The sequence below is a fragment of the Hemitrygon akajei genome, chromosome 4, assembly GCF_048418815.1.
Source record: "Hemitrygon akajei chromosome 4, sHemAka1.3, whole genome shotgun sequence".
Classification (NCBI taxonomy): Eukaryota; Metazoa; Chordata; class Chondrichthyes; order Myliobatiformes; family Dasyatidae; genus Hemitrygon; species Hemitrygon akajei.
In genome coordinates, this window is record NC_133127.1 from 133617766 (window position 1) to 133645472 (window position 27707).

Consider the following 27707-nt stretch of genomic DNA (forward strand, 5'->3'; position numbering starts at 1 on the left):
TTAATCTCAGGGCTGTATATGGTGTCATATCTGTACTTTGGTAATAAATTTACTTTGAAACTTGTGTTACTTGAAGGCATTCTAAGGTACCTTGGAAAAACCTTATCTATTAAAAGTATTTTAATAGACAAGGCCTGATTAGGGATAGAAACATGACCTTATTCATGGTAGGTCATGTCTAACTAATCCTATACAGTTTTTCAAAGAGGTTATTAGAAAAGATGAAGGAAAAGCAGTGGACATTGTCTGCATGGACTTTAGCAAAGGCCATTGACAAAGTCCCGCACAGGAGGCTGGCTCATAAGCTTCAGTCACTTGGCATTCGGGACGATGTAGTAAATTCGATTCAACATTGGCTTTGAAGGAGAAGCCAGAGAGTGATAGTAGATGATTGGCTCTCTGACTAGTGGTGAGCCACAGGGATCGGTGCTTGGTCTAATGTCGCTTGTCATCTATAGCAATGATCTGGATGATAATGTCATAAAGCAGATCAGAAAATTGTGATGACACTAAGAAAAGGGCGGTGAGGAAAGGTATCAGAGCTTGCAGTAGGATCTGGACAAATGGGCGGAAAACTGACAGATGGAATTGAATGAAGACAAATGTGAGGTTTTGCACTTCGGTGGACCAACCAGGGTAGCTTTTTAATAGTGAACAGCAGGACACTGAGGATTGCAGTGGAACAGAGGGATCTGGGAATTTACATCCATTATTACTTGTAAGTGGCGACACAGGTAGATAGGACCAGAAAGACAACGTTTGGCACATTGGCCTTCATAAATCAAAGTATTGAGTATAGGTGTTGGGATGTTATGTTTAAATTGTATAAGATGGTGGAAAGGTCTAATTTTTGGTCATCTCCCTACAGGAAATATGCTAGTAATATTGAAAGAGTGCAGAAAATATTTACAAGGCAGTTGCTGGGACTCGAGGACCTGAGTTACAGGGAAAGGTTGAACGGGTTAGGACTTTATTCACTAGAGAGTAGAAAACTGAGGGGAGATTTGATAGAGGTACACAAAATTATTAGTATGGAGAGGGCAAATGCAAGCAGGGTTTTTCCACTGAGGTTGGGTGGGACTACAAATAGAAGTCACAAGTCAAGGGTGAAAGATGAAATTCTTAAAGGGAACATGAACAGGAACTTCTTCACTAAGAGGTTGTTGAGAGTGTGGAACAAGTTGTCAGTGCAAGTGGTGGATACGAGCTCAATTTCAATATACAAGAGAAATTTGGATAGGTACATGAATGGGAGTGGTATGGAGGGCTATGATCTGAATGCAGGTCAATAAGACTACGTAGATTAATGGTCTGACATGGACCATGGCCTTTATTTGTGCTGTAGTGTTCACTGACTCTATGTAATGTTAGTGTAATTTTATTAATCAACTGAAAATAGTCAATTTTCTTGTCTCATTCCTTAATTAGTCAACACAAATCAGAACCAAATGCAAATTGTAAACTAAGGTGTAATAAAAATATAAACATCTTCCTCTTTTAAACAGCATACAATACTACAATATGAAAAAGGCAAAAATAAGAATCTCCACGATGAAGTACAAAAGGAAGCCATTCAGATCTCTGTGCCTGTGCCCATGGTTAAGGCATTCTCAATTTATTCCACTCTACTTTGCCTTGTCCGTAACTCAAAAATATTCCCCTGCATGTATTTTTCCAATCTCCTTTGGAAGCTACTGTTGAATCAGCCTTCAAACAGCGTACAACATATAGTCACAATTCACAGTTAACATGTTCTTGATCTCAGGTCACCTTTGGACTTTTAGCAAGTTCCTTGAAACAGTGCCCTCTAGTTGCCAACCCAACTGCCATTAGCCTTGTACTGTCAATAAAAAAAAGAAACATCAAGATTATGAACACCTTAATTAAGTTGCCCCTGAAACATATATTCTATATAGAGAACTCCACTTGACTGAAGTCCCTTAGTTCTGGTACCATTCTAATATATCTTTTCTAGGATCCTGAGGTTCTTCATTAATAATGCCAAACTGGTCACACTGGAAACTGGGGACCAATTAAATACAATACATCTTGATTAATTAAAAACAATCAAGCCAGGAAATATATTAATTTAATATAATTTCTGTTTTAATTCCATTTTCAATTTCTCTGTTTCATCTTTGATTGATGCAAATTAATTTAATGCAATTTCTTGCAGAGAAGCTTCCAGACTGTGCAATTTACAAACATTTTTAGATGAATATATTATCTAATGCACAGAGCCATTTATATCTATTCAGCTCGCTAGGAATTTGGTTAAGGTCAAAACGATCACTCTAGGTGCTGCATTTGCTTTTAGATGATTAAAAAGAACTGCTGCAACACTACTGGTAGAGATGAATTGGAGTGTAGCTGGGAAAGTACTGCTAGGGTATTAATTTACTTTACAGAAAGTTAATGCCCTTGAGCTAAGTTTCTTATGTGTATGCTATTAATCCATCCAGTCACAAACTCACAAATCCAGACTTTGTTAGCCCAACTTCAATTTGTCTCGAGTACAAGGGAACTCAAATTAGCAGTACGATAACTATGAGCCAAATGCAGAATATGATTAAATGATCCGAATACTGAAACAGCATCTGACAAGAGGTGGAATTACAACATCACAGACATCATAATCAAAAGACAGACAATTTATTGTTTTACTGGGAGATGTTCAACTGTCAAACCTGCAGCATCAAGGATTATTTACCTCACATGCAGCTTTCTGAAATTAAGTTGTTGTGTTTGCTTTCAAAGTGAGGATTACATGGAAAATTCAATAGATTAATTGGCTGTGAGATTACTTAGTATGGTTTGAAGGTGCAAAAGGCTCTTTTAAATTTTAGGTAATTTGTTTCAATAAAGTCTATTGGAAATACTAGAAATAAACACAATGAAACACCTTATCTGTCATTCAAAACTGACCTGCCCCATTATTAATATTTTCTTAACTTTCGCCACCACCAAGGTGTCATCATTAGGACAGCAAGCTGCTTACTGCACTGTTCACCTGTGCTGCATACTACATACATTTTGTATTATATGTTATTAACTGATTTTTATATGCTTTATAAATATAAGGTATATAAATGATCTTATTTATGGCAATATTTTGCTTTATGTATTATGTGTGATTTAAGTTTTGTGCATGGACCATGCTCAGGGGGAGCTTTGTTTCATTTCATTGTATATGTGTACAGTCAGATGACAATAAACTTGAATTATAACCAAATGGAAACAGGGATTGTGGATTCCACAGTAGGCTTCTTCTGAATTTTTTTTTGGATATTATTTCTTGGACCCAAAGATATGCAAAAATATGCAGTGAGTTCAGTGCATGTCTGTATCTCGCCAAGTTGAAAGGTGGCAATAACAGTGAGACTCTCAAGAATTTGATTATAATCAGTTTTATGGATGCAATACACACTGAACTCTGCAAATATTAAAAAAGGATCAATAATAGTTACAATAGCCATAAAATAAAATGGGCCTGGCTTAATGTAAAATGTGTTAAAATTTCAGATCCCTTCAAAGACATACCCTACAGTTTATGATGAAAATTTAAAGATTCAAAACTCAGCATGATTCATAGAACTTTGAAAGAAAATAACAGAATTCTGACTTAGACATTCTTTCTTCTTAATCCCCCAGGATATTCTTTGTAGAAACGCTGCGCACAAGCCAGTCATTGGGTCATCAGACAACTGACTGAACAACTGCACACAACAGTAAATGAAAACCCGTCAAACTACAGGTCACAGAAATAGTGCTTTTCATCTCAGGCCAACTAAGTGATTATTCAGTATTTAAGTACTTAAAAAGAGGAAGCAATCCAAATAAGACTTCTTTGCATTTTTTTCAAATCAGCTTTCCCTCATGAGCATTTTAACATTCATAAAATAATCCAAAACACTTAAGAAAAATGCTAATATGAAGTACATTTTTGTATGGCTAACAAAGCTTGTATTAATTATAAAATATGTTGTCAAGGCAATGTTTGACAGTGGAACTTGGCTCTATGATGGAGGAACACTTCTTTTGTCAGTGGGGGAAAAAATGAAAGAAACAACAGTTCTAGCCAACACCATCAAAAGAAGCAGTTAAAGGCCGGTGCTTTGAGTCTCAGCTATTTGCTGATAAAAGATAAAGCTGCACAACTGTTTATCAGTTTTGAATGAATTTGAATGAGAGTTGAGCCACAGTGAACTATTAATTCAGCAATATGATACGTATTAGAATAAGCCTTAAGAATTCATGTGTATAATACCTCACATTAGATAAGCCTTGAATGAGTATTGCAAGTTTTGTTTAACATTCTGTACCACATCACACACTTGCAGATTTTGAGAACACCTGAGAACAGGTTCTGTTTTACCGACTGTACTATCAAATGCTATGCTATGTAGCATGACACCATGCAGGCTAGTCACAAATTCTTAATATTAAGTTTACACTGTACCATCTGTAACAAAGCAATAACACATGCAGTAAATGTGCATCAGCAAATTATGACCATCCATTATCGTCAAAATATTTTCAAGAATTAACAAAATCTAATAAAACCAATAAGAACTGCAAAAATATCATATGTTCTGATTTTTCAATGAACATCTGCATTACTTAACCTGTTTTTCCTTCCAAATAAAAATATGAAATACTGTAAATCTGGTAGATATTTTACCGTACAACTTGCAATTAATGATAAGAGATAAGAAACTAGTTTAACAAATATCTGAATACAGTGGATTCTAGTTAATTGGCCCACTGGCTAAACGGGGCAACCGCTTATTTGAGACAACTCTTAAAGAACAAAAACTAATCGAGAAAATTGTTGGAAATCCCTTCATTTATTCGGGACACCATGCTGCTTAATTGGAAAGGGAGACTTTTGCCAAACAGCGTAACTCACGTAAGACGCGTGCACTCGTGTGGCCATTAGACACTGCAGTATACTTATAGTATTAGTTACATATGTCTGTGTTCAAAAAGCAGTGATTTTTGTTACTGATAGTTGGTGAGAAATAATCAGCAAGATAATTCAGAACTGTCTTGTTCACTGCAGTTTCAAGCATTCAGGCTTGGAAATGCCAAAAATGGACGGGGGGGTGAAAATGAAACAATTTCACTACTTCAACAAGTTAGGCACAACAAAGAATTTGAAGGTATCAACAATCAACGTAAATGTGACGATGAAATAAAACTTTGAAGGACACAGTTGGCGGCAACATTGTATGAAGGCAGTCAATGATCTACACTAGGTTTCTGTGCTGATTCTGTTCATTTACAGTCAATCAAAAGAACACAGTATCCTCTATCGATAACTATTAGAAACTAACACACAGTTTTATATTACTACAGTAGCACTGATAATGTTCTAACTTGTTCTGTATTTCATTTAAATACATAACTTGTTAATCTGTTAAACCAAATTTTTTGTATACCTTCTTAACTATTTCCATGAAACTTTGGCTAATTGGGGCTGCCACTTAATTGGGCCAAATGTGTGCATGTTTCAAGGTGTCCCAATTAACCACAATCCACTGTACTTATGCTAATTAAAAATTCAATCTAAGCAGGAAATGCATCTTCCAAACCCTTACACATCACACGTAAGACAAATTATCGAGAATCTTTGACATCTGCTGGGTCCTACCTGTATCTTCATTGACAGTGAAACGTCCAAGCCCACTGCCATCCCGGATGGAGTATTGTACCTCTCCGTCCCTTCCTTCATCATTATCTTTGGCCATCACCTGCACAACTTTTGTTCCAATTGGTGCATTTTCCTTCACAGATGCCTTCTTGGCAAACTCTGAAAACCGTGGCGCATAAAGATTTTCATTCACATCGACTACCTCAATCTCTACAAATGACGTTGAAGATAAGGATGTCGGCCGGCCTTTATCTTTAACACGAATTGTCAGGTTGTAGAATTGCTGTTTCTCAAAATCAAGCTCTTTTGTCAGACGCACTGCTCCACTGGCTCTGTCAATTTCGAACTTCCCATTGTAATCATTTCCCAGAGAATAACGCAGCTGGCCACCTAAGCCAAGATCAGGATCGTGAGCTTCCAACCACATTACCACAGCACTGACAGGCATATCTTCAAGGACCTTAACAAAGTAACTTGATGGAACAAAACGGGGAGCATTGTCATTGATATCACCAAAAGTAATCTCCAGTGCCACCACTGAGTAAAGCTGATGACCACTTTCAGCTTGATCACGAGCTTCTATTTTCAATGTACAATTTGGAATTAATTCCCGGTCCAGCAACCCAGTCACATAAACAATACCAGTTGAGGCATTAATACCAAACTGGTGAGTGCTTGTTAACAGTGTGTAAATTATTTCACTATTACGACCCAGGTCTTTATCTGTGGCCTCAATCTGTACTACTTCTGTACCAATTTGTGTATCTTCTGGAATATTAATAGAATAATACTCTCGTAAAAATTGAGGCTTGTTGTCATTAGAATCCTGGACATGGACAGTCATGAGTCTCCAGGCACACTTCGGAGGAGACCCCAAATCATAGATAGTGATGTTCAGAATGTATTTATTACTTAATTCCCGATCCAAAGGCATCAGAATTGTCAGCCATCCAGTTTCCATTTCAATATTAAAACAACTATCAACATTGCCATCAGAAATGGTGTATACAACTTTTCCATTGAAGCTACTGTCTGCATCTGAAGCTGAGATCTTAACAATTGTACTGCCAACAGGAAGATCTTCCTTAACATTTATTTCTGAAGGAAAGGATTTATCAAACTGTGGGGACTGTCTATTAATTGAATAAAGGTCGAGGAATATGTCTTCCATGGTTGACTTGTTTATTTTAGCCCTTTTGAGTAATTTCTCAGTTAATTTCTGAGCTGCTCCTGTTTCCCTGCAGATGTAGTCCTTTGTAGCAAGTTTACCATGCACCAACGAAATGTTGAGGAACATTGGATCAGCAAAGTTCTCTCCATCCGAAGCCGTTATCTGAAGTGAAAAAAACCCTTCTTTTAGATTTGCACTATCCAATGGTTTTGTTAAGAAGAGCACGCCAGAATCAGGATTTAAGTCAAAGAATCCAAGTTCATTCCCAGAAATGATAGTGTATTTTACCAATTCCAGTTCATCAATGTCAATTGCTGAAACTGCAGTTATTTGTTCACCAACAGGGAACTCATGGGAAATCACTCCTCGGCAGTCCACTTTCTCAAAGAGGGGTTTATTGTCATTAATGTTTTGCACAAATACAGTCACATTTACCTCACTCTCACGTCGATAAGGTGATCCCCAATCTGAGGCACGAATGACAAACTTGTAACTATGAGCTGACGACTCAAAATCTAATTGTTTGATTGTGCTAATGACACCAGTGAACTGGTTTATTGTGAAAGGTAATGGATTCAGATTGCCAATGCTGTACGTTACATATCCATTTTCTCCTTGATCATTATCCATGGCAGAAACAACAAGCACACTGCTGCCAATGGGCGCACTCTCATTGATAAATGCCTCATATGATTGCTGCTGAAAATGCGGGGTGTGATCATTGGCATCCTCGATCTGTACAATAACACGTACTTTGATTTCATTGGCATTGCTCTCCACTTCTAACACAAAATGTTCTCTTTCGAGGGTGCTTATGTGCTGTGCTGTGGTTATGAGACCAGTCCGAGGATTAATGTGGAAATGATGAGCGTCTTCAGTTACACTAAGTTTATATTCAACATTTGGTGGCTCTGGCTTCAGCTTAACAACAACCACCACAGCTCCTGGAGGGGCAAATTCATTCAGCTCCACTTCATAGAGATCTTCTTCAAATGTCACTTGGTGTTCATCTTCCTCCAGATTTCTAATATGTACTATTTTCACTGCAGAGAATTTCTGAGGGATTCCTTTATCTTTTGCTTGTAGGGTGAGATTATAACCATAAGGAAAATCTCCCCAGGGTATTCTCTTTGCTTCCTTTATTCGATACTGTGTCCCTGTTGATCCAGTTCTAACAAGATGAAAGTGTTCTAAAGGATCACCTGCTACAATGGATATTGATTCAATTTCCCCATTGATTCCATCATCTAGGTCATCAACAGTAACAACGGCATAGGTAGGATCATTATCCATCAAGGAAGGAATGTGGGTCACCACACTTAGAGTTGGTGCGTGTTCGTTGATTCTATCAATGCGAATGACTAGTTTTGCAGTACTGCTTACTCCATTGTTCCCATAAAGCTTCATTCCACGATCCACTGCTAAAACTTCCAAGTCATATTGGTTGGTCTCGTCGTAATTCAGTCTGCCACTCAGAGAAACCACTCCACTGGTTGGGTGAACAGCAAAGGTGTCAACTCTGTCTTTAAAATAATAATAAAATTCTCCATTTGATCCAATATCCGCATCTGTTGCCGTCACTTGTGCAATACTAGTTCTCAGAGGTGTATTTTCTGGAATAGTTACAGAGTATGTTGTTGGAGAAAACAAAGGGCGCAAATCATTCATATCCAAAACTTGAACATTCACTTTTGTCCATGCTTCCAAGGCTTCACCTCTGATAGTGCCTTTCACGATGAGCAAATAGTGATTTTGAACTTCCCTATTTAATATGGCAGAGTTGCCCCCCTTAGTCCTTATCCTGAGGAAACAGAAATCGCCAAGTAAAAATTCTTCTGCTTTGAAGAAGCTGTCCTCATCTCCAGAAATAATTCTGTATTTAATGTCCCATGATGGATCAGACACACTTATTCCCATTTTAACTTGACTGTTGGCATAGGTTCTTGCAGCAGAGTTCTCGTAAATTGTAGCATTGTACAGGGAATGTGTAAACCGGAAGGTCGTAGACAATGCTGGTTCTTGAAACTGGCGACTCTGACAACTGGGGTCAAACAGCTGGAACAGCAGAAGAACGAGACAGAGGAAGGAGAGTGGCAAATCTGCCCTGCAGCCCATCATTACATCCATCCCATCATTCTTGCATTCTAAGATATTGATGGAAAAATAGGTTACTATATGGCCAAAATTTGTTTGTAATTATTCTACTCACTAGAACCTCATTCCTGCATAGTATCTTGATGTTCTCAGTTCAAGACATCTGATGATCTGTTACTTAATCATTTAATTTTTTTTTGGCTTAGGAAAGGTGTTTTAACCATGGGATGAACATTCATGCAAATCACTTATCACTGCTTAAAATTGATCAGTTCATTTTAATGAATTATGCAATAACTCACACATTGGTTAGTAGCTACTGTTTTTCCCCCACAGACTATTTGAAAGACAATATGTTGGCATCATTCTCACTCCTTTATTTAGCATTTTTGTGATTCATTTGCTTTTTATCAGTATAATACAGTAACTGATGCTATTAAGGGGACACACCAATGTTAGTTACAGGTTCTCCAATCATTTTATCTTGGAGCTGGACAGCAGTAGAGGTTTTTTTAAAAAAACATGTACATTATAGATTTTAGATTTTTTGGCAAAGTATAACGATCTACTCTGACCTAATAAACAATATTGAGGTACTCCTACTAAAGTTTGTTACCAAACTAAGGTACAGGATAAAACAAAAAAATTAACTGCAATTACTTGGCAATTTCTCATTCATTAATAGTTTACATAGAATCCTTGCAACAATTTTTTTCAAAAGCTGTATTTAAAAGGTCAAAATTGCAAAGGTAAGCTTAGCTACTCATAATATAATGAAGTTCCTTCAGCCCATTAGAGCTCACCAGCTTGCAATACCTCAAGTTACCTTAGATTAACACCCTACAGCATATTTTGCAAGTGTCTTAAAATTACTTTGGAATTTTATTTTCAAAATTAAAAAAATACTTGTAACAACAAATAATTCATTTAAAGTGTGAAGATGATGCAGCTATATTAAAACTACTCTCATTCTGCAGAAACGTACATTTAATTAGTAAACAATTTATACACTATAACACTATGTGAAAGGGGAAAAGGAGCAGTTTTTAAATTACATTAGGACTTTGACCTCCAGTTTGCACACATTAAATATACATGTATTACTCTCAAAAGAGAATTTACCCTGCTATTTTGCTTCTGGAGAAAAAAACCCAAAACCAATATATTTTAAACTTAAACTTTTTCTTCTTACCTATCCAAAATTTCCAGGAACAAGTTTATCCAAAACATGTTAGCATAAATATAGTATAATCATTATGCCCAGAACTGTTAACCTTATCCAACCATATGCTTAAATCATTTACTAGTTTTCCCTGCTACAGTCACCAACTGGCACAATTCCCACTGCAGTTCTAGATTCTGGGAGATTGCCAGATTAGGTCCCTACTGCAGTTGTAAAGAGTTGATGTGGTACTGTAGTAATAGCAAGTGTCAGCATTATTGTAACACTGATGGACTGAGTTCAGTGAAACATTTCAACTTTCACTCCTGGCTGTAATTCACAGATTCTGACACAGTGCCATGTCATCATATATTTTCAAAACTGGTGCAAAAATACCTGATTTATAAAATCACAGAATACTAAAGCACAGAAGGGTGTAATTTTGATTATCATGCTTGGGTTACTTCTTCAATAAAGTTATCAAATTAATCCAACTGCACTGCACTTTAAAAAAATACATATAGGTAAATTAGTTTGTTATTGTCAGATGAACCAAAGTACAGTGAAAAACTTGTCTTGCATCCCCTTCATACAAATCAGTTCATTGCAATAGAGATGGTACAAGATAAATCCATAACAGTGCAGAGCAACAGAGGAAGTGCCATGCAGGTACACAATAAGGTTCAAGCTCATAATGAGGTAGACTGCGAGGTCAAGATATCATCTTATCGTACTAGGGATCTGTTTAATAGTATTAAAACAGTGGGGTAGAAGTTGTCCTTGAGCCAGTTTGGTACATACTTTCAGGCTGTTGTACTTTCCGCCCGTTGGGACGGAAAGTCTCGTGTGGGTGGGGTCTTTGAATATGCTGGCTGCATTACCAAGGCTGCAAGGTGCGTAGACGGAGTTGATTGATGGGAGTCTGCTTTTTGTGATGGGCTGGGCTGAGACCATAACCTTCTGCAGTTCCTTGCGGTCAGGGCAGAGCAGTTGCCATACCAAGGCATGATGTGTGGGGGTCCCCGACAAACCGAACATTTACTTCCTTCGAGGAGGAAGTAGTGAGTCACCTTCTTGATCTGCTGCTATCCTGAGAAATGTACACTCAGAAGTTCTGTTGACGACGAAGTTCCAGAATTTAGACCCAACAACAATGGCATTAACTTTCAAGTTAGGATGGTGTGTGATTCGGAGAGGAACCTGCAGGATGTTGTTTTCCCTTGCACCCAAAGCCCTGGTTTTTCTTGGTGATAGGGTCAGAATTTGGTAAAGTGCAGCAAGGAGTCACTTAGGCTTTATATATGATACGCAATGCAGCCACCATTTCTCCCCAGCAATGACTAAAGACTTTCCCTTCTATTACTCTGTGTGCGAATGAAAATTACCTGCAAGTCTGTGTCTGTGTCTGCATTCTTGCAGATAAAGTCTTTGTGTATAATGATTCTGCCTTTGATTCATTAGCCAACTAACTACTCTCTCTCCTTTGGCTATTCGCTCTTTTTTTCCCCCAGAGAAAATTGTTTCATTTTTAATCATTACACAATACTCTTTCAAGATTTTGGCCTAGTTTATTGAATTTTTTTTAAAAATGGAGCCACATCAAAGTCTTGATCCATGAATGAATTGTTGGCCTTAGGCTTACTAGACATGATCTTTCTCCATTTCAGTGGGTCAGATGGGTATTGAAACAGCGAGTGTTTTCTGACACCCAAAGCAAAACTTTAGAAGAAAAAGGGAAGTTTGAAGTTGACTGCTATGGTGAAAGCTCCATTGAACAGAGTTTCAGGCAAGTGCAGTATTATAGTCATGCAGCACAGAAAATGACCATTTGGCCCATCTCCTCAATGATGACCAAGGTGCCTACTTGAGCTAATCCCATTTGACATATTTGCCCCACATGTCTCTAAACTTTTTTAAATCCATATACCTTACAATTGTCTTTTAAACATTGTAATTGTACCCACATCAACAACTTCATCTGGCAGCTCATTCATATTTGAACAAATATTGTTCCTCAGGGCCCCTTTAAATCTCTCCCCTTAAATCTACGCCTTCTAGTTTTAGACTCCCCTACTCTGGGGGGAAAATACATTACAACTGTACAACTTACACAATCCTCATGATTTTATAAACTCTTATAAGATCAACCCCAGTCTCTTACACTCCAAGGAAAAAGGCCTAGGCTCTCTTTGTAACTCAAGTCCTCCAGCCCCAGTAACATCTTTGTAAAACCTTCCACCTCAATGTTCTCCCAAATTAAAAACACAGCACCACCTCCTCTCTAGCCCCACCTCTAAAATGCCTGTAACGCCTGTACCCCAAACCATTGAGCCGTCAATCCTGCTCATTCCTCTGCCATGTTTTTGTAATAGCTTTATTATCTGAGCTCTACGAGCTCATGCCTGTCCATGCATCTAGGGTAAATGCAGTATAGCCTATCAGACCTTCCTCACTCCCACTGCACTTGATCATTTTAAACAAAAAATGGGCTACTGCAGAAACTCAATGGTCAGGCAGTCGTGGTGGATGGAAATGGATGGTCAATGTCTCAAATTAAGAATCTTCATCTGGAAAAGGCCCTTAACTCATTTTAACTTCTATATCTGCCTCAGCTTTTCTATTCACCACATTAATTTTTGAGTCTCCACCCTTATCAGACTAAACTGGACCCTCATGAACAGCACTAGCCAATCTCTCTATCAGGGTATTGGTCCCCATCTAGTTCAAGTGCAATCTGTCCCTCTTGCATAGCTCGCCTTTGCCCCAGGCGAGATCCTAACGGCCCACAAACCTGAATCCCTCCACCCATTCATCTCGTTAAAAATTGCATAAAACATTTATTTATAACATTATGCAGCATTCTTTATGTAGTGAAATGAAGACTTTAGTCAGCAATTCCATTCATTTTAATTCTCTCTCAAGATTGACCAGAAAAACAATGCAATGCAAAACAAATGTAATTAGCATTCAACCTCTTATCATGTCCATTATCCATATACAGTACATAAATGTTCAAATTCAAAGTGGGCATTTGCTTCAATTGGCCAAAAAAGGGAGAGTTAATATAACTTTTCAGAACATTAGTTTCAAAGTAACAGTAACACCTTTCGTATTTTATTTTTGCGTGGGAATTGAGTGATAATATTTTATGGGAAAATAAACCAATAATTAATGAGAACACTGCAGATGATGGTTTCCCTCATCTTCCTGGATAAACTGTTTTCACATCTATACTTGTCCAAACTGGACTGATTTAATATAAACTAGATCAACTTGCAATATAAGATAAAGGAGCAGGAATAGACCACGCAAAGTTTTAAACCTACTCCATTATTTAATAGAATCACGGCTGATCCTCAATCTCAACTTCATTTTCTTGCCAAAATCTCAATATCCCTTGATTCCCTTAAAATCCAAAGAGCTTTAGATCTATCTTGAATATATTTAACAACTGAGCATTCCTCACTGAAACGATGTTTTCTTCATCCAATTCCTGATTATTTGATGCCTTATTCAAGAAGTGCTGTCACATTCTATATTCCCTAGCGTCAAGAAGTAATTGTACAGTCTCCAGTCTATTAAATCCTCTCAGAATCTTGTTTCAATAAGATTATCCTTCACTGAGCTAAAGCCAGGCACTGTAGCACCATCTTGCTCAGTCTCTCTTCAAATGTCAACTCCCGCAACCCAGGAATCAAGCTACAAATCCTCTACTTCAGTGTTTCTAAGGTCCATACGAAATTTCATTGGAACAGAGAAGAAAACTGCATGTTATATTTCAATTATCATCTCATGAAAGACCAGTAATAACTACCAAAAGACTTATTTGTCCCTGTACTCCAAGATCTTTGCAATAAAAGCCAACATACCAGTTACTTTTGTATCTGTAGGACATGTTGTGCAGGAGAGTGCTTGCATCACTCTGTAAACTAACATTCGCTTGTTTCTTCATTCTTTTCCTACCAAGTTTAATCTTGTCTGTTCAACCCGCCTATATCCCTTTCAGTCTCTCGAGACTAGACATTCTACAGCGCGATAAACTAAATGTGTGGTGCATGGGATTCAGGTTGATTCTGACCAAGGTTTTTGTGGCACAATGTTCTATGCACAGTGCATCCTCAACCTATCGCATTTCCCCGCCCGGTGGGAAAGGACCACAGTCTAGGGTTCTCCTCCCGTGGGAGTTGAGGGGTAGGGGGCGTACCCCCAAACAATTGTATATAAATATGGAATAACAAAGTGCCACGTGGGTGGCGAAAAGTGTGAAAATGTAAAGACAGCAATGGAAACAGTTGTAAAGGATTGAACGTCATTGAATGGTTCATTGTATATAATTTTATTTTTGAATAAAGTATATTTTGTTTAATTTTTTAAAAATTTGTTTGAGTATACAACATGTGAAGGCCTAAAGTTACAAAGTCAACGGCATTCCCAAAATGGCAAAACAGCGGCTGCTGGGCCTGATATGCTCTCAAGCCGCAGAGTCTAGTCCTAGGTATCATCTGCTTCCAATACTGGATGGGTCTGCATTGGCAAGGCTAGGCACCTGACCTGGGGATAATGGTGGTATACGTGCCCCAGAGAAAAGAAGCAACATATCCTGAAGGACAAACGTGCAAACAGTCACATTACAGCCTTTCATCCTCAAGACAAACTTAACACCGGCATTCCTTCCTAGTCACACCTTTTCTGAACTACTGTTCCTTTGTTCATCCTATTACCACCTATGTTTCACCGTCATCATCCATTTTACTCTAATCCCTTGCCCTGATCATTTCTCTGTTTCCTAAAGATTATCAGTAACTCAATCAGGTTCTGACAAAAACTCATTGGACAAAAACATTAACTCTGTTTCTCCTGCTTCTGACCTACTGATTACTTCTAGCAACTTCAGTTTTTATTTATTAATCAAGTCATCTAGTGTAATCAGTAGGAACAGAGTGCAAGATATCTGGGTTTGACAAGTACAGAGAAATATATGAGAGGACACGTTGCAATGAGGAAATGTGGATTTTAACAGCACACAGGTGGGTTAAGTGCATTGGTAAAAACAGTAAATGGAGTTCAGTGTGTGAAATTCAGATTAGTAAGAGAAATTTAAAGACAGACAAATGGAGAAAGATTACAGATGAGCAAAGCTCAGAGGGATCTAGATGTTGTTGTGTACCCTGATAACAAGCTAGGTCCATCAACAGGTTAAGACAGCAAATGGCATAATGAATTTTATTGCAGGTGCTTTTGAGTTCAGAAGTAGAGGAGTATTGTTACAATTGTACAAATACTACCGAAGCCATGCCTGGCATACTGTGCATAGTTCTGGTCCTCATTATTGAGGAAAGAATGCACTGGCATGGAGACAAAAATTCCTGGCAGGAGAGGGTAATTGTATTATGAGCAGCTGGAGAAACCAGATCCATATTCCTTAGAGATTAGAAGAATAGGAGGTGATCTTTTTGAACCATGCAAGACATCCTGAGGGTGACACAAGGGCAGATGTAAAAACGTTTGCAACAGTGCAAGGGTGGTGAATCTTCTGGAGAGCAAGTACCCAAATTGGAGATAATCTTCTAAAAAAAATTTCTCTTGTATGTCAGGGTAATTTTAAGCAGAAATGATCACTGATTAACAAATTAGTTACAATAATTATGGACCCACACCACCCAGTTATACCCATGTAACTAATTAACGTATTAACCCATCCACCTTTGGAAAATGGGAGGAAACTGGAAGAAGCCCACACAGTCATGGAGAGAATGTACAGGACAGACTCTTTACAGAGAGGGGCAAAGTTGACTCGGGTCACTGACGCTGTTATAGTGCATGAGGAGAAACTGAGAGAAAGAAACGGAGCCCAAACATAGAACGACCCATACACTTGCCTTTAGAAGTTTGTTGCACCTAGAACACTTTCTCCTCTCACTGCTAATTGCTGATATGACATTGATCAACTCAATTTCGATTTTACTCTATATACACAAACCACCCTCTTTTGAACCTTCAGCATCCATTCTACCAAGGACCAACCTGAACTCTGACATTAAGCCTACCATCAAACATGGCAGTATTATAATTCCGTGAACCGAACTCCACCTTCCAAAAGCTGAACAGTAATTCTGAAACACTCTGGACCACTAAGCACCAAACCAGTCTCTAAGTAGCAGTATCACCCCTGAGCTCTTCTCTTCACAAATCTGAGTGCTCCAACTACACATCCATTGCTTTTATTTCCTCCCAAGATCCCAGGTAGAACTGTCTTTGTGGACTTATCACTTCAGCTTGTCCCTGTACACTGGATTTCAAGATCAAGTCTGTCATTCAACCACACATCAAATGAAACAACTTTCTTCTGGGGCCAAGGTGCAAAGCACAGTACCAACAGTCCCACACAGGGTACAACACATATAGCACAACAATTATGATAGCAGAAAAACAATGTCACAAAAAATATTTTAAAATAATCATAAAATAGCACAAGTCTTTGCGTGTCATGGCCTGTGTATTGATGCTGCATTGATGTTGTCCTGAAGCCAAATTTCTGCAAGAACAAGCCGCAGCAGTTTCTCATTTCATGCAATTACGGCCGCTGAAAAACATAATCCAACTTAACTTCCCAGGACTGAACACTGGAGGGCAGCACCAATGGGCAGCACCAGCCCAGTACACAATCTAATGGCACACAGTCAGTCAGCATCTACTTCACCGGCAACCACAACAGGCATGAGGGCTTTGTCTGCACAACAACCGAGACAACACGACTCTCCCGTCGTTGGTCTCGCAAAGAACCAGTGAATCTGACATTACCAATATCCAAAAGGGTCTTGTGATCACAAGAGAAGATTTCCACCATTTGTTGGATTACGCACCCATTCCCCACCCCCCCCCCAACCCGAGTAGCTGAAGCAGACTGAAACATGGTGCGACAAGTCACACAACTCACTAGTGAGCCCACTGACTGCCACTACAACTCAAACTTTGTACCACTTTGCTCCTCTATAGACACAATAAACACAACATTCTGCAGATGCTGAAAGTCCAGAACAATGCACAAATAAAATGACGGAGGAACCCAGCAGGTCAAGCAGAATCTATGGAGCAATAAACAGTCGACATTTTGGGCCAAAACCCTTTATCAAGACTCCATTCCATTCTCTCAGTTCCTCTATCTCAGTTATATTTGCTCCAATGGTGAGACTTTCTGCACGTACCTCTGAATGAATGCCTTCATTCTTCCTGAATGAGGGCTTTCTGTATATAATTGTTAAAAAACGGTTTGACCACAGTTCCTCCATTTTCCACACTTCTGTACTTAACCTCTCTCCTCTAGAACAGAACAATGATAGCGGTACCCCTTTCTTCAACTTCCACTCAACAAGCATCTGAACTCAACATCATTCTTGCCGATTTCCAGTTTCAGGCACAACTGTCCTCCTCTTCCCCTTTTAACATTTTGCACAACCCCTTTGTAACTCCCTGCTTCACGTTGTAACTCCCATCAACCATCTTTCCTTACAGCAAGTGATCCAACACTTGTCCTAACAACTCTTCCCTTCCCAGCATCCAATAACAGACAGTCTTTCCAGGTGAGGCAGCATTTGCACCTTTCTGCATCTGGTGTACTGCCTTTAGTGTTCACAATATGATCTCCTCTACAATGGAAAAGCCAAACACAGACTGGGTGAGTGCTTTCTAGAACACTGGTGTTCTGCCCATTGAGCCAGCCCAGAGTCTCCTGTTGCCTACTATTTTAATCCTCCATCCCACTCTCACCCATCAGTCTGTGGCCTCCTGTCTTGTTACAATGAGAACCAATGCATGCTTGAGAAACAGCTCATCGACTTCTAACATCAACTGGACACACTGCAGCCTTCAGGACTTAATACTGAACTTCACAACTTTATTTTTTAGTCTGTATCAGTCTTTTAGCTGCGATATTTGTATATTGTTTATTTTCCCCTTCATCTTCCTCTGGGAATGGAGAATATGTCCAGCCTGCACTGTTGAGTATGTTTTTCTACTCTGCATTTTGCAAGTCCTTTTGTGTCACATTCTCAACCTCTAATTGCTCCCATTCGCACACTGCCAGATAACCTTGTGTACAGTTTATCCCCACGGTCACCTTGGTTTTAACCTTTCAAAGCTATCCCCCTCCCCCACCCTTCCTGCAGCTTGACAAGGTTCCTTTGTCTTCCCTCCAAGCTCTAACAAAGGGTCTTTGACTTGCAATATTAAATCCTTTGCCCTTCCCACATGGCCTGACCTGCTTTGTGTTTCCAGCATTTTCGGTTTCTATTTCAGATCTCCAGCATTTGTATTTTTTTAAAATTTTCATTTCCGTTACAGTACCGCTGATCAGCTTGGGGTCTCCTCACCATTGAGAAGGCAAAACTCAAATTGTGTGATGGCTTTTGAACATTTCCATTCACTGCTCCAGTTCTATTGGTATCACAAAATGTTAAGTCTCCATTCCAAACCCACAGTGAGTTCCTGTCTGCACGCTTCTATACTGTTTGAACACGCCATGCAGTCTTCTGTCTTGATGAATATTACCACTCCCCCCCCCCCCCCATGGGGCCCACTACATCTTTCCAACCTCAACATTAAATTTAACAGATTCTGATAATATTTTGCCCCTAGTCCACCCTTTCCTTGTACCATTCTGTCGAATGTCATTTAATCTTGCTTGTATTTCATTTTATTCAGACTTCGTTTTGTTCTTTCGTTCCTTCCTATCCCGTATTGTATTTTCTAATTTATAATTTATTATAATTCAGATGTAAGGTTATTGGCTTAAATTAATAACTATTTAATTTCTCCATAAACATTGACCGATCTGCGATCTGCTCTGCATTTACGGATTTTCTATTTCTATGTCAGATTTCAATTACCTGCAGTTTTGTGTTTGCTTCAAACTTTATCTCTGTGTTTGTGCTGGTAATTGAGAGGCAGGTTCAATTCACACACAAAAACTGAAGAACTAAATTGGTGATTAATCTAATAAAATTGGTTATTATTAATATAATTGTGGAAGTTCACAATTTCTGCAAAATCTTATCTGCAAGATGACTAACCTTACCCAGTTTGATCTATGGGTAACTCTGGGCCCAGACAAATGATCCCTGTGAGTTCTCCAAAATGTTTCAACGAGCCACACAGTTGTATGACCAGTTTTCATCAGACGAGCAGCACCAGTTCATGCAGTAGGCTCATCAGCATGATCTCAACAGCAGTTAGGGATGGGCAGTAAATGTCGGCCCTCATCAGTGACATCCATTTCCTGTAATTGCATAAAAAATTACTGTTACAAAAGTATGAACATTTTCATAACCATACTAAAGCACTTGTACAAAAACGGGAAATGATTAACATTTCAGCTTTTTAAACTTTTTAGTTGAGCTGATAAAATTCAGTGTAATCACAGGTATCATGGATAGAACAGAAGTTTATTATACTCTCTTAAACATCATCATTAAATTACTTGCTTGTTTCTTCCTCCTATCCCCACGGTAATCTGCCCAACTTTTCCCAATTTAGGTTACATTTCTGCCTTTTCCAATCCTGGCAAAGAACATCCACTTTCTCTCTACAAAGATGCTGCCCATCCAAAGGTGCATTTTTTGCATTTGGTTCTTATTTAAACATTTTTTTACAGTATGCAAATAATACTTGTCATACTGACTAACAGCAAATACTTACCATCTGACAATTATTATGAAACATCACAAATGACTTTTAATTGCACAGTAGTAATTTTTGCATACAATAATACTTATAAAATGAGCGCTAACACTTGCGGGCTGCCCAAGCACATCCCTAGGTTTCATTGGTTGTTAACACAAACAGCACATTTCATCCTATGCTGCTAAATATATATCTGCTAAATAAATTACAGTCGGCCCTCCTTATCCACGATTTCGGCATGTGCGAACTCAACCAACTGCAAATCGAGGGAACCCAGAAGTTCTCTCTCAGCAGTTGTTCTTCGAGCATGTACAGACTTTCTTTCTTGTCATTATTCCCTAAACAATGCAGTATAACAACTATTTACATAGAATTTACATTGTATTAGGTATTACAAGTATTGTAGTGATGATTTAACGTATACGGGAGGACATGCGTAGGTTATTGTGGATCGGGATCGAAAAAAATCAGGTTATCTTACTAAGTAAGTCGGAACAGCTACATCTAGTATTAATTAGCGTCAGTTAGTCAAACATTTGTCTTAGAAAATAGTATATATTTTACCTTTCTATGCATATAAAACACTTAAGAAACATATGTATTTCAATAATTAAACCACTGCATTGCTTAGTAATAACTGTAGCTTTCATCAGGGCAGGGCCTTTCTCACTTTATCCTTTAAAATTGCTCCGATCATTGACCAGCTGTAGCCTAACACTTTTCCAATGACTGATAGTGTTTCACCTCTTTCCGATCACGTTATTATTTCCACTTTATTTTCAATCGTGATCGTGATTATTTTCGTGAACAGCAACACTGTGGATTCAGAGCTCCGCCGGGTCCTAAAGACCACCGCTCTGAGACAGGTTAAATAATGCTTGGGGTTCAGCTGTGTCCTAAAGTCCACCATACTGAAACAGGTTAAATAAGAGACTTGAGCATCCCACATTTTTTAGTACCTACGAGGGGTCCCAGAACCAATCCCTTGCGGATATGGAGGGCCGACTGTAATCTGGATCTGATTGGCAAAGGGTATTGAAAACTTGACATTTGTAATTCACTTGTTAGGTTTATTTAATAGAGATGCTATGTTGAAAACAATAGCAAATACATTTTATCCTAGTAAACGTCCTTTTTTCAGTTACAGACTTAGGTGACTTTAAATATTCAAGGCTATATTTTTTTTGCAGCCCCGACTTCCAGAACACATTGAAAACTGCTTCCCCTGAAGGATCAATGAATTACATTGCCAGAAGACTTCTGCTTCTTCTAGAAGCAGCACCAAACAGGAGAGTGGACATACAGTGAACTTGAACAGAGAGCATCTAAGAGTGCTGAGGTTGGCAATGTGAATACAGTGCCGGTTGGTGGTCTGATTGTGCAGAACTGTTACCAGGAATATAGAGATCAGACATCCATGAGATGGGGTTAATCGGCTGACTCTGCTCCGTGTCTGAATTCCAGCAGATCATCGTAATCTTGTTTTGCACAATTCCTAAAGTCAATTCATGTCAGGTTCAGGACACTGATGTCCTACGTCACAAGGATTAGGCAGCATATACTGCTGTGCTTTACAACTAGTCATCCCATTTTGGATCTGAGCATCAGTTCTAGATAAGAACAACTCTCAAGTCATCCAAGTGTTCCTGCTTCCTCCCACATTTCAAAGACATACAGGTTAAGGTTAGTAAGTTGTGGGCACACTGTGTTGGAGCCGGCAGTCTGAGCATATCATCGGACTGTGTTGGTTGTTGACACGAACAACACAATTCACTGTATGTTTTGGTGTACATATGACAAATAAAGCTAATCTTTAAAATACCCTCACAAACTCTAATGGAAATGGAGAAACCTTACAAATAAACAGACTGCAGCCACAATCCATGTAGCACTATGACTTAAAACATTGACAAGTCCGTGAAATCGAAAATAAACATGTAGTGGTCCACGGTGAACCATTCAGAAACTGATAGTGGAGGGAAGAACCTGTTTCTAAATTGTTGAGTGTGGGTCTTCCCACTCTTGTACCTCCTCCTGATGGCAGTAACGAGAAAAACACGTGCCCCAAATGGTAAAGATTCTTAGTGAAGAATGCCACATTCTTGAGGTACGGTCTCGTCCTCATTCCTCATTCCTCACCTACAGCTGCTAATGCCACCATGGCAGCTTTTATATGAGTGCATCAGGAAGTTGAGGAAAGCATTTCCTGTTGAGTCTAGGATACTGTGAACTTTGAAGGGTTTGATCAGCCTGTAGCAAGTCCAGAAATGGTCCAATAAGGTTTCATAAGGTCTGAAAACTGTCTCTCAAATATAATAAAAGCAACAAAGTAGAATGATTACTCTGAAACTGTATGACAAAAGGTTATAGAAATTGAAGTTCATACACATAACCCATGCCACCAAGGAAAAAAGTGACACAGCTATAATCATGGCATCACTAGGTCTGCACTCTTGCCTGTAAAACATAAGGCACGCTGATATGAGAACTGTGCTTGTCGGATTTTGCAGTGGCAGTAATTTCACTTGGAAATACTGGAAGTCCAATCTACATTTGTTTAAAATGATTTTTGCACAAACTGCACATAAACAGGGTGTTATTTGATCCAATTTCTCAGCTTATTTTTCTTGTTAAAATGGATAGGTTTTGCCTATTGCTCAAATGGAGTGGAATTCAATCAGGAAAGCAAACTGGACAGCTGATAGAATATTTGGAGTCATGGGAAATATCCTAGAAGTATAAAGTGAACAGATTTAGGGAAAGTCAGAGGAAAGGTAAACATCACAGTACCAAGAAAGTGGGATTTTCAAATAAAACAGAAAGATGGTTTATGATGCAAATTCTCATCTTTCCGTTTCTACATGAGCCTAGGGTAACTAATGACAATCCAGAGGAAACAAGCTTCAAGCACCCTCGAGACTCTCAAGTATACCTTCCTCAGCTCTCTAACCAGCCACCGGCCCACCATACAAATGCAATCAAGCATCAACTTGCTTGCAAGTACATCTGCTGCTGCTGCATTCATCAATGTGGTATGGTGGATTTGCTGCTTGAACATTTGGAATAAATTCTCTGGAGAAACTAAGAGCATCAGATGCCAAGGAGCAATTAACCGCTGAGGGATTTGAGAAAATTAACTTTGAAGAGGCGAATCGTCAAAGAAAAAAATGTGTGGTTAGATATTATTCAGTGTCCCAAAACACAAGGCCTAGAAACTCATGAAAACAAATTGACCCAACACCACTGGCAATCAAATCTCACAGGTAGGTACACCTCAATAAAGTAACATATCAATCAGCATGTGCCAATAACAAAATTTTAATGGTTAGTACACCTAACCTTGAGTAATTTTAGGAGTCCCATTGAAACTAATTTATGACATTAGCAGCTCTAAGATGTGACCACTGACTCCTACCATCTCTGGGATTCACTGACCCTGGTGAAGGGAGCACCTGTTAAAGTCGAATCTGAATAAAACTCGGGAGACCAGCTTGTTAGAGTTACAGCAGTTTATTGCGCACCCTCCTGCAGGAGTTTGAGACCCAGTTGCCAAAGGGAAGGCACGTAAGTACTGCCACCATCCGATAAGTGGACCCCTTAAGTCAGGTTACAGCCATATATTTATACATAGTAAGTCCCATATATTACTGCTGCAGATGTTATTAGAACTGGTAATCCCACCAAGCCTGTTGGTGCAAAACTTAGTTACAGATAAGAGAGTTCGTTAAATCAAGGTTTTAATTACAGATGGATGTACTGTCCAGTCCTTATCAGTTATTCCCTTTACAAGGCCCTGACTTAATTACAGATGGATGTTCATTCCTGTCCTTATCAGTGAGTCCTCCTCATCCTACTCAAACGAGGGTACAAAGTATAATGTTATCAACTCTCAATGTCTCTCTCTGCATACCAAAGGGAACTAGAATAAGCTGGTTTTTTAATAGCTAACTGAAGACAGAGTTTATTTCAATTCAAAAATTCCTGTTCAATCCCAATTATTCTTTTAGCTGTTACTCTGTTATATGGGTTCAAAATGATATTTTTTTATCCTCAATTCCTCACACAGGCATGGAAAAAGATATCCTGTTTCCCTGGCAAGAGCTCCAACTCCAGGATCTAGCAAAAAAGAACGGACAGATGAAGACCTTTCACACTGGAAGGCTAAAATAATGCAACTGTGAGAAGCATGGTCCAAAGTGATGCCTCTTCATCTGATCTTTTGCTGCAAGGTGTTTAATGGTATTCATTGCATGTAAGGCAGTATTTGTAGAAACTGCAACAAATTCCCTTCTGCCAACAGATGCCTAATTGCACTCTCAAATTTATCACCACATCACTATTTCTAGATTATGCTGCTTGCTATTCAGTCAATGCAGAAACCAAACCACTCTACACCTCATTCATTAATCCCTCACATAAAGGGAAAGGGAGAAGATGGGGGGTGAGGGGGAACAAGAGAGAGAGGGGGGGCAGGAGGGGGGAAGTGGGAGCAGGAGATTGGGGGTGGGAGATGGGAGCGAGATGGGAGAGTGGGAGGGGTGTTGGAGTGTGGGAGGGGTGTTGGAGTGTGGGAGGGGGTTGCAGAATGGGGAAGGGGCGGTGAGTGGGGAAGGATGGGCGGGATAGGGAGTGGAAGGGGGAAGGGAGAGAACGGGGAGGGAGTGGAAGGGAGAGAATGGGGAGGGAGGAGAGGAGAAGGGGAGGGGGGAGGAGAGAGAGAGAGAGAGAGTGTGTGTGTGTGTGTGTGTGTGTGTGTGTTTGTTTGTTTGTTTGTTTGGGGGGGGGGCAAGGGGCATAGCGATACTATGCCAAATCAAATTCAGGTTTAATATCAGTTGCATATCTTGTGAAAATTGTTGGTTTGTGGCAACAGTGCACTGCCCACAGATCAAGGGAAAAGGTGCTTGCTCCTTGGCAATACATTTGGGCAGGTGGGGGAGAGGAAGTCTAAAGATACTTTTTGCTTCATCTTTTTAATTGTGCAGCCAGGACTGTGATTGCATGACTGCCAGATTACAAAGTATTAGATGAGGCAGGTGATGACAGAATACAATGCTCTCTTCCGGGAGAACCGTGGGATATTTCTGAAGCTTCAAGCAACAGCAAAGGGCCCACTTACATTCTCCTCTCCTAGTAGCCACGATGCAGAGACTCTGTGTCATTAACAGAGATAGAAGGGAAAGAGAAAACAAGACCAGAGATGATAGCCTTTATCTTTCAAGGCAAGAATAATAGTTGCACCTCCGTTTGAATAGAGAGGGTGCCCAAATGCCCTATACCCAGCAGTCTGCTGAAAATTGGGAAAGGCATATATTATTCACTGCTAGCTCTCTGATCCACAGAAGAAGTTTTTCAGGTCAACAGTGACTTTAATCTTTACAGACAGAGCAGCCTGAGTGTTGGTATGGGAGTGTGCCTGGAGTTCTGTCTGTAGATGAAGATACATTTCTGTCATACTCTGTAAACCTTAGCTTGCTCAAACAGGTGGGCTGGAGTGCGGATACAGGATAAAACTTGGTACACAACCTATCTTCACCAAACTCTCTTTCTCCTCCATTTGCTTAACTTTCTCAGGTAAATCAGCCTCTCATTCCTGCTTCTAGCCATGCTGGAGGTCCAGCAGTGCATCTTCTAAGGCTCCCAGATTCCAATTAACAAAACCCACCCCACAAAAACACTGTAAACACCCATTGATTTTAATACCTTAAAGAAAAATGTTTCAGTTCTTTCATTGGTATCTCACATCAGTATGTCCGAACGCACAATAAAAAATAGATAATAGTAACTTGCAATAAAATCAATATTTTTTTGACGTACGAAAAATATTCATTTGAATAAAATCTTGACCCCCCCCCCCAATGCAAGCTTAGAAGAACATTCATTATATTTGTAGGTTACTTGAGTAACAGCCATAAACAACTGTAGATCCGCAGGCAATGTTATTACTTGTGTTCCAGTGCACTGAAGACCAGCAAAGCCACAGGTTTGTAAGGTGTGACAGGACGATACAAATGAGAAAAATGGCTGTTTACAACTTGTGGTATTGAACAGAGAAACTACCGCAAATACAGAAAATCTGAGTCAAAAAATGGCATTCCCATACTGCAAGAAAACATTATCAACATAGTCTCTTTTAACTACTTCATCATTAATCAAAGAAAACAGCTACATTACATTTTTATAAGTTTCAGAATCTATAATAAGTTTGAAGGGTAAGATGAATGTGGACTTTAATCAAAGCCATTTTAATAAAAAATCATTGTACTGCTTGGAGGAGTTTCACATCACTGCAGCAACATATAATACAAAATATATATGAAACAAGCTTACTAAAGGACATCTGAATAAAGCAATAAGTCAAATCAAAATATAAATATAGATCACCTGCTGTCTTTTGCATACAAAAAAATGTCACTTTCAATTTGTACTTTCATCCACTATTCTACTTCCTGTCACAGCAAGGGCAGACTAGCTAACTTGATGTTCTTTTACAGCCAAGAGCTGCAGATGATAATGCAGAAGTATTGATGAGGATTGATGTTGAGTTGGTTTTCCAAGGGTTCCTTCAGACGCACCATATCATGAGCACAGACAAATGCTGAAGGAGATGCTCAGTACCTTTCCAATAGTGACCAGCCAATTCAGCACCACTATGGACTTTAAATGCAAACAGGCAATTGGGTCACTAATAACCTCTCAATTCTAATTTGGTTCATGGCACCATTCCCTTTAATAACTACAGTCAGTGAGAAAATCCAAGCTGACAGTTTTGTTCTAGGTCAATACTCCTTTCATTTAATTGGCCAGCTTGCATAACTGTTAAAATTGCTCTTATTTATTTCTTTTCACATCAAATGCCAACACTTAGAAAAGGTAACAGTTGTTGCTTGCCAGTGTAAACAGGTAAACTGATACCAACTTTTCATAAATAACACAACACTTTTTGATATAGTTCAATGCTGTTTGTTACAGACCAGGAAGCATGTTTCAATCTCTGTACATCAAAGATTGTGCAACCTGGAAACACATATCAAATTAATTCAAGGGAAGTTTGACAACTGATGGCATCAAATTGGGGAAACATGACTCAGACTGACAGGATGATACTTAAATTTTAATTTTCAACAAACAGAATGAAAATACAGCCCAAGATTACTTGGAACTAGTTTTCCAATGAAGATCTTAATGCAGTCATTATGTTTACTCATCTTGGAAGGGGTCACCTCAGAAAGCCAGAACTGGAATGTGATGGCTATACAGCACAGAAACAGGCCCTTCGGCCCAACCAGTCAATGCCAAAACCATTTAAACTGCCTGCTCCCAACAACCTGTACCAGGACCGTAGCTTTCCAAATCCCTAGTACCCATGAACCTATCCAAACTTAAATGTTGAAAGCGAGCTTGCTTAGGCCACTTCTGCTGGCAGCCCATTCCAATCTCTTACAACCCTCTGAGTGATGAAGTTTCCCTCATGTTCCCCTTAAACTTTTCATCTTTCACTCTTAATCCATGACCTTTGGCTATAGTCCCACCCACACATCCTCAGTGGAAAAAGCCTGCCTCCACCTATCTAAACCACTCATAATTTTGAACATCTCCATCAAATTTCCTCTCAATCTTCTACATTCTAAAGAATACAGTCCAAACCTATTCAATCTATCCTTGTAACTCAGGTCCTCCATACCTGGCATCATCCTTGTTAATTTCCACTGTACCTTTCAACTTTATTTACATCTTTTCTGTAAGTAGGTGACCAAAATTGCCCACAATTATCCAAATTAAGCCTCACCAACTCCAACATAACATCTCATATGCTGTACTCAATACAATGCACTTTATGAAGGTTAATGTGCCAAAAGCATTCTTTATGACCCTACCTGTGACACACTCTCAATGAATTATGTACCTGTATTCTCAGATACTTCTGTTGCACCGCACTCCTTAGTGCT

The 27707-nt window shown here is 39.1% G+C and overlaps 1 protein-coding gene across 2 annotated transcripts in view; it reads right to left on the minus strand.

Moving 5' to 3' along the window:
* Window positions 1-27707, minus strand: part of fat3a (FAT atypical cadherin 3a) — a 687349-nt gene that overhangs the window by 448037 nt on the left and 211605 nt on the right. For both annotated transcript variants that reach the window (XM_073043347.1, XM_073043348.1), the window contains 2 exons: window positions 19154-19354; window positions 5654-8968 (listed from right to left, as the gene is read on the minus strand). In XM_073043347.1, the coding sequence (XP_072899448.1) occupies window positions 5654-8951 (3298 nt within the window). In that variant the 5' untranslated portion in view covers window positions 8952-8968; window positions 19154-19354. The remainder of the gene's footprint in view (window positions 1-5653; window positions 8969-19153; window positions 19355-27707) is intronic.